Source organism: Chionomys nivalis, chromosome 6 (assembly GCF_950005125.1).
Source record: "Chionomys nivalis chromosome 6, mChiNiv1.1, whole genome shotgun sequence".
In the NCBI taxonomy this organism is placed as follows: domain Eukaryota; kingdom Metazoa; phylum Chordata; class Mammalia; order Rodentia; family Cricetidae; genus Chionomys; species Chionomys nivalis.
This window is the reverse complement of record NC_080091.1, coordinates 38,598,440-38,606,180: the sequence shown is the minus strand read 5'-3', so window position 1 is coordinate 38,606,180 and position 7,741 is coordinate 38,598,440. Positions and strand designations below refer to the sequence as shown.

At 47.9% G+C, this 7,741-nt stretch overlaps 1 protein-coding gene across 10 annotated transcripts in view; it reads right to left on the bottom strand.

Moving 5' to 3' along the window:
- Positions 1-273: 273 nt before the first annotated feature.
- The window catches only part of Depdc5 (DEP domain containing 5, GATOR1 subcomplex subunit), a 126,056-nt gene continuing 118,588 nt past the window's right edge, over positions 274-7,741 (bottom strand). For all 10 annotated transcript variants that reach the window (XM_057771395.1, XM_057771394.1, XM_057771402.1 and 7 more), the window contains 3 exons: positions 5,851-5,911; positions 2,120-2,202; positions 274-1,990 (listed from right to left, as the gene is read on the bottom strand). In XM_057771395.1, the coding sequence (XP_057627378.1) occupies positions 1,698-1,990; positions 2,120-2,202; positions 5,851-5,911 (437 nt within the window). In that variant the 3' untranslated portion in view covers positions 274-1,697. The remainder of the gene's footprint in view (positions 1,991-2,119; positions 2,203-5,850; positions 5,912-7,741) is intronic.

Sequence of the window (7,741 nt, the reverse complement as noted above, 5' to 3'; positions counted from 1 at the left end):
GAACTCACTCTGTAGATCAGGCTGGCCTTAAATTCACAGAGATCCATCCACCTAACTCTGTCTCCTGAGTACTGGAATTAAAGGTGTGTGCCACCACTACCTGGCTTGGAATTGACTGTTTTTAAGATTTATTTTTATTCTATTGTATGAGTGTTTTGTTTGTATGTACATATGTGTTTAAGTGTTATAGCTCAGAAAGGTATCCTGGCAGTTAGGAGCCAGGGAACACCACAAAGCAACACAGCACAACAAACCTCACACCAGAGATTTATTGGGAGGAGAAGAACCCAGGGCTTATATAGCATTTCCTGGGGGTAAGTGAGCTTTTCAGGGTGATTTTCAGGGCGGGGACTGGTGGGATTTCAAGTCCTTGACTCTGTAGGGTGAAGGCTGGATCCAGTCGTTAGGACAGTAGTGCTCTGTGGGTGGCAGGTCCTGGGCCTTGAGGAGCCCAGTGTATACTACATGTGACCTGATGACAAAAGAGGTGAAGAGGGTGTGGGATCTCCTGCAACTCAAATTACAGATAGTTGTGAGTGGCCACTGGGTGCTGGGCACAGAACTCAGGTCCTTTGTAAGATCAGTTAAGTGCTCTTAACCGAACCATCTTTCCAGCCCATTTGACTTTAGAGACAGTCCCACTACGCAGCCCAGCTTTGAGGCCAACATGGCCTGGAACTCTAGGATCCTGCCTCCTCTGAAACACCTGCTTCAAGTAGCTTTAAAAAACAAGTAACAAAAACCCACCCAGCTTCTAGCGGAGGACAACAGAATGAACCAGAGACAAGTCAGGTTTCCTAGGGATGTAAGTAAGAAAGGCAAGGAGGAGTAGACCTGGAGCTGTAGCAAGGGCCCAGGAGAAGGGTTCAAAAGCTGGTAAGAAGGTAAGTCAACAAGGTATGTGATTAATGAGGAAGCGGTAGCTATGCCTACCAGGTCCTCCCCTTGCTCTGCAGTCCTTGCCCTCCCTGTGGCTAGAGTCATTAGCTTCCCTCTACATGTCAGATGCCACAATGGCTGCTGGTGCAACCACCTAGCAAGGCATGTCTGACGGTGCCAGCCTAGAGCTTCCTATTGTACTGCTCACCAGTCCTGTTCAGAAGGATCCCGGCTCCTGCCCCAGGACTTTTGAAAAGAAACCTATCAGGTTGATCCGTAGCCAGACTCCAGACCAGCGAGCCCTGGGGCCCTCTTGCCACCTGAGATGAGCTCACTGGCCTGGCTGTCCAGCCAGGATGGGACTGCTACTGGGAACAAGGCTGGGAACAGACGCTGTGTGGGCGGCTTTATTTGCTCCTTCTATGTACACATATGTACACCTGGTATGAGCCAATGGTACACTATGTCACAGATTATGTTATACACGCACACTCCCAGGCAGGAATCAGGAGGTTCTGTTCTGAATATCCCACTGCTGGTAAAGGAAAAGGACCCTAATGGAAGCTGCCTACCCCATTCCCAGACACTGACTCCCTCCCACGGACAATCTGTGCCTCCCCTGCCATGGGCACATGATGGCGAGATCTGGGTGGTGGTAGTGGCAGCAGCTGCTTCCAGTTTTCTCCTCACTCATACTTGTGCAAAGGCCAGAGAGCAGCAATGGCCACACTCACTGACAGTAGCAGCCTGATGCCCGGGGCCTAACTGGAAGGCCAGTCCTAGAATGCCCACAACCTCCTAAGTCAAGCAGCTTGGCTTCACGGGGCACTGGCATGCATCTTCTCCAGGCAGTTTGTCCAGAACATAACCAGACGGTTGTCACGGTTGATGCAGAAGTCTGTGAAGTCCTTCAGCAGCCGATCGGCAAACTTCTCATCCCCTGTGGCACTAGAGCGCCATGTCTTGGTCAGCATGGTGTTATAGGCCCAGTTGTAGCCAACCCGCTCCTCGCAGAACATGTTTTGGTTGGTGGAGCTGGTGGAGTTCCGTCGCCGGCGCTGCTGCCCGGAAAACTTGCGCTTGGAGTAAGGCAGCTGAAGAAATACTGTTCCTGAAGGGAGACAGCAGGCCTGAGTAGAAGCCACTGGTGAACACCTGCAGTTGGTTGGGGTGGTCCTGCCACGGCAGGTGTGGGCAGGGTTCATGCACCCACCCAATTTTTTTGCCCACTGTTCCTCACCTGTAACATGGATATACTGTGGCTTATTCTCAGCAGGGAAGTTAAAAGCAGAGGCAGAATATTTATCTTGTACAAATCCAAACCTATAGTAACGACAGAAACACACACATGGTCTTATTAGCTGGAGAAACAGGGCAGTGTGTAGCTAAGATTCCGACAGCCCAAGATGCTGGAATATGGAAAAGCCTCCTGTGTGGAACATTCAGGCTGCTTACTTTTTCCTCAGCACTTCTCAACACCTGCCTTCCAGCCCTGAGGCTCCCGGCTCTCCTGTCACTGCAGACTGCAGCCCTCTACCCAGACTCCGTCCCACCCAGCACCTTCCTTCCCCATATGCCTCCCCACTCTAAACCTTCACTTTGCCTGCTGTGGCATCTGTCCCAGCAGGCTGCTCACCAATCCACAGCTGCCCCTTGTCTTATGTTTTCTTAGCCACATCTGTCTCCACGGTCATCATGCTAAGCATTTAATGGCCTTTGCTGAAATGGGACGAGGAATCTTAATTAAACTTTCCTTAAAGGTGAGGATCAGCAATCAAAGGCCTTGGCTGTGCTGTGCTCCAGAAATGGGAAACGAGCAGAAGCCATTTCTCATCTGTGACTTGTCCTGTCCCACTTCTTATCTATAGCTTGTTCTATTCCTGGTTTTTCTATTTCCATAAAGTACATTCATTCTAGCCCCACCTGCTAAGAGCTGTGAAGGACGTGCTAACAGATGTGCGCAGATTCTGCCCTCTGTGTCTGCGGGCTTTATGTAATGAAGGCAGTGACGGAGGAGGTAAAATGTGTCTTCTTTCCTGGACCGAGCTCACTGGGGAAGCGCTGTGCTGGATCCAAGCTGTCGGCTCTATGCTGGCGCCCTACATTGTCTACAGGACACTTCTGGATTCCCTCCGTGCTTTCCAACCAAGCCAACTGATTTACTTAGCATGATCATCTGGACTGGAGGCTTCTTGCCTCATTTTTCCTTACCATCAGTAAAGACCCTTTCTATTCATAGATTATTTACTTACTTTCTTTCTTTTTTTTTTGGTTTTTCGAGACAGGGTTTCTCTGTGGTTTTGGAGCCTGTCCTGGAACTAGCTCTTGTAGACCAGGCTGGTCTCGAACTCACAGAGATCCGCCTGTCTCTGCCTCCCAAGTGCTGGGATTAAAGGCGTGCGCCACCACCGCCCGGCGATTATTTACTTTCGAGACAGGGTCTTAGGTATCCCAGGCTGACCTCAAGAGTGTGTAGCTAACCTTCAACCACTGACCTTCCCGTCTCTACCTCTTGAGTTTTAGCTCACAGTCATGCACTAGTGTACCTGGGTTCATGTAGTGATTGGTGCACACTAGATAAGCATTCTACCAACTGATCCATATATCCAACCTAAGATAAAATGTTTAATTTAAAATTTTTAAGCCGGGCAGTGGTGGCGCACGCCTTTAATCCCAGCACTCGGGAGGCAGAGGCAGGCGGATCTCTGGGAGTTTGAGACCAGCCTGGTCTACAAGAGCTAGTTCCGGGACGGGCACCAAAGCTACAGAGAAACCCTGTCTCGAAAAAAACAAAAAAAAAAAAAAATTTATCATATGTATGTGTGTACTTGCTTGTCTGTGCGTGTGCACATGAGTACAAGTGCCTCTGGAGGCCAGAAGAGGGAGCTGGATTATCTGGAACTGGAGTTACAGGCAGTTGTGAGCTGCCCAATGTGGGTGCTGGAAACCAAATTTGAGTCTTCTACAAGGGGCAGCCATCACTAAGTCAAACAAACCCAAAGCCCCCAAATCCTCAGAAAACCTACAATTCATCCAAGTGATTTTTCCACTGGGGGCAGGCTGGGATTGCAGTGCAGACAAGGGGTATCCACGGCAGAGCTGTTGTACTGTCTCGCCCCAACTACGCAGAATGAGTAGAAGGAACCCTTAGGTGTCACTGCAGAGGGTCTATGGGAGGAAGGAGAGCATTCCCAGCCTTTCTGAGATGGGCCTTTTGGGCAGGGTGTCATTTCAGAGTCACATCTCTACCTGGATCCCACTCCACACACAATGGCAGCAGGACCAGGGATGCAGCTCAGTGGATGGACGACTGCTTGCCTAGCACCCTCAAGGCTTTGGGCTCAGTCCCAGCACTGCACAGAAGCTATGTGTAGAACAAATACTCTGGAAAAGGCATTTTTCTGACTCTATGAATGGGAATAAGGATGGAAAAATTAAATTTCTGCCCTCCAAGGGTCTACAAACTTGTCTAGTCTATAGTTTTTTGGCTATTGTTGTTGTTTTATTTTTGAGACATGGTTTCTCTGTGGTTTTGGAGCCTGTCCTGGAACTAGCTCTTGTAGACCAGGCTGACCTCGAACTCACAGAGATTCACCTGCCTCTGCCTCCCGAGTACTGAGATTAAAGCTTAGTCTACAGTTTTTAAAAATAAAAGGAAGGAGGAATTTCCTGTGGTGCCTGTAGTGCTGGTGTAGCAACCAATCTCAACAAACAGAAGATTGGGAGCTCAAGGCAAGCCTGGGCCACACAGTAAAGCCTTATGAGGAAAACAAAGAGGGGGGAATTCAAAATAGAGGGAGCTGAAAGTCTCTGGTGGATAGTTGCTGACAGGGGCAGAGGAGGCGGGGTTTAGGCAAAGGGTCTCACACAGCAGTCTGCTGCATCACACACGGGGCAGCTTTGAAGACATGGGAAAATTCGGATGTTAGAAAAGATGCTGAAGGACAAAGGGCAGCAGTTTAGAGAAAATATGTCCAGGACCTGAGTTGAGGAGGAGTAGGAGAACAAGATGCTGAGAAGAAAAATGCTGATTTGGCAACTAAAGGTCACATCCAGGAGACACCTAGTCAAGAAGTATAGTGACTGGCCAAGGAACTGCTTACCAGCTGTGAGTAGTTGGGACATCCAAACTACTGTCTCTTGCAGATTTATCAGCTGAGCCCAGAAACACCCAGGGGGTGAGAAAAGCAAGACTATAAGCTCTAAGATGTCCACTGTTCTTTGGCAGTGAGTGGGGGTGAACCAGATCTGTCTACTTCCTGCAGGAAGGCCTTCCCTCTGCTCAGCTCTATACCCCTTTAGTTACCACTGCATCCATTCCATACCCTGTAACCGAACATATAGGTAAGGTCCAGATCTTAGGGCAGGGTCTAAAACGGGAGCGGTTAGAGACCCGAGGCCTTGTGAATAAATGGTGGGCGCAGGGTCAAGCAAAGGGTCACTGAAACAACAGGGGCTTTGTTTCACCATGAGGAACAAACATGAAGTAGCAAGTGGACGTCAGCTGAGAGATGTTGGAAACAATGTGGTTTGTTGCACTGGTGGAGGAGACAGCTAATCAGAGCAGCCAGGAAAGGCTTCTCCTGGGGCACAGAGCCAATGCTAGGAAAGAATGACTCTCATCCATCACTTTTAAACATCCATTGTCTTTCTAACATGTGGGGAAGGTTTACTGACAAAATTTACAATGTTCTGCTTTACCATCTCCTTCTCAGCATAACCGGGCTCTCATAGGTTACTTACAGAGCTCTCCCTTCACAGCCTAACAGAGCAATGAGGTCTGGAAGGCAACAGCCACAGGGCTGGCAGTGCAGCTTCATCTCCGAGGCGGAGTAGAGGCGAGCAGTGAGTCTGTCACTAGAAGGACAGATCCTTCAGGATCAGGAACAGAATGAACTGGGTTTCATTTTGGTAACCACTATTGGAAAAAATACTGATTTGGTCACTGTTCCTTCTTGCTAACGGACAAACCTGTGAGCAATGGCTTCCTGGAAAAGGTGCATTCGATCCCAATACGTTTCTGGTTCAAAGCCTGAAAGGAATAAGGAATAAATGCTGAGCTGTGATCACAAGGTTTGTAATAAACTCACACTGCTCTCTTCATTGCTCTTGACAATTCTTGTCTCTTGTTTCTGAACTTTTAATTCCCACCCAAAGTTATAGGAAGGAAAGCCGCGTACCCTATAATCCCTCCCCAGGCTCCACCACAGTCTAGAAAGGTGTAGTTCTCGGGAGCCACTGTAAGCATCAGAATGAGGTTTATGTAATGTCTTATTCAAAAGCTGAAAAGAAGCTGGGCAGTGGTGGTGCACACCTTTAATCCCAGCACTTGGGAGGCAGAGGCAGGCGGATCTCTGTGAATTTGAGACCAGCCTGATCTACAAAGTGAGTTCTAGGACAGTCAGACTTGTAACACAAAAAACCTCTGTCTCAAGAAACAAACAAAACTAAAGCTGAAAAGACTCCAGTAATTTTAAGTGTTTCTGAGACAGGTCTCACATAGCCCAGGCTGGCCTCAAACTCTAGGTAGCCAGAGATCACTTTGAACTCCTTATACTCCTGCCTCTACGTACAGGTATTCACCACTAGACCTGGCTTTGAAAGTATACTGAACACAAATCTGGAATGTACATTAGCTACTTCTAAAAATAATGTCCACCCATATTTCTAATATCACTAATCTTCCATTTCCCTGTAAAGAAAGACAATATTACAAGCTCTATTTTAGAGGTAGAGAAATTAAAGCAAATAAATATAAAATGAATTCTTGAGAAGTCATCAGCTGCAGAGGGGAGAACAGAGCAGAATTTGCTCCTCCATCACTGACTGGATTGCTACAGTCTCCTCTTCCACACGGCAGCTGCTGAGGACCAAATGCAGAGAGGGGGGGAAGTTTGAGCACTCTGCCACACAGCAACAGGAAGCAGAGCTGGATTGCTCTCTGGATGGATGTTTTGAGCGTCCCCACAACAGTATAGACAACCCAGAGACTAGGGATGCAGTGGCTTTGTTACTTTGTCCATAATTAGAACTTTATTTCAAATAAATTGGAGCCGCACTCCCCCCAACACAACTACAGATACATACACACGCATACACATACCCCACAGACACCCAGACATACACACACACACACAGAAAACCAGATACACACACAAACACAGACACATACCCATACACAATCACACAAATACAGATATAGGCACACAGACACAAACACACATGTAGCCAGTGCGCACACACACACATGCACACACACACCACAATTGTGCCAGATTTTAAGATTTAGACTCAACTGCTACAAGAAGTGGAGATAAGAAGAAAAGAGGAGACACAGAATCTAGAAAATTGAATTTTAGATCTGGGTCCTTATTCCTTTAAACTAGGACTTTTCTCTGTAACCATGGTAACCAACTGAAGTTGATGGCTTAGAAGACCAGGTCAGAATTGGCAGTGAAACCATCAGTTCTATGCCAGCCCTGAGAGCAATCCTGTTACAATGAGGAGAGCATCTCTGGATGCTGTAAGGTGACTGTAGCCTCTCAAGATACTGACAACAGTACAGGGAGCTTCCTGGTTTTAAAACTTTGGAAGGATCATAACCACTCCCATTTCGGGACTGCACAAATGGTCCTCCTCAGCCATGCTGTGAGGCAGACAGAATGTTATGTGTGCAAAGGGACTATGTAAGCTCTATGCAGCTCAGAATCTCTGGCTGTCAATGCAGAGGGACTCCGCAGGGCGTAGGTAAAAAAATGCCTTCTGCGTTGTAAGCGGAGAGAACAGACTGTTGGAACTAGAAACCACAGGATTACTATATTTAGCCTGCCCTACCTAGAAGCCCTCCTCACCCTCTGCCGTC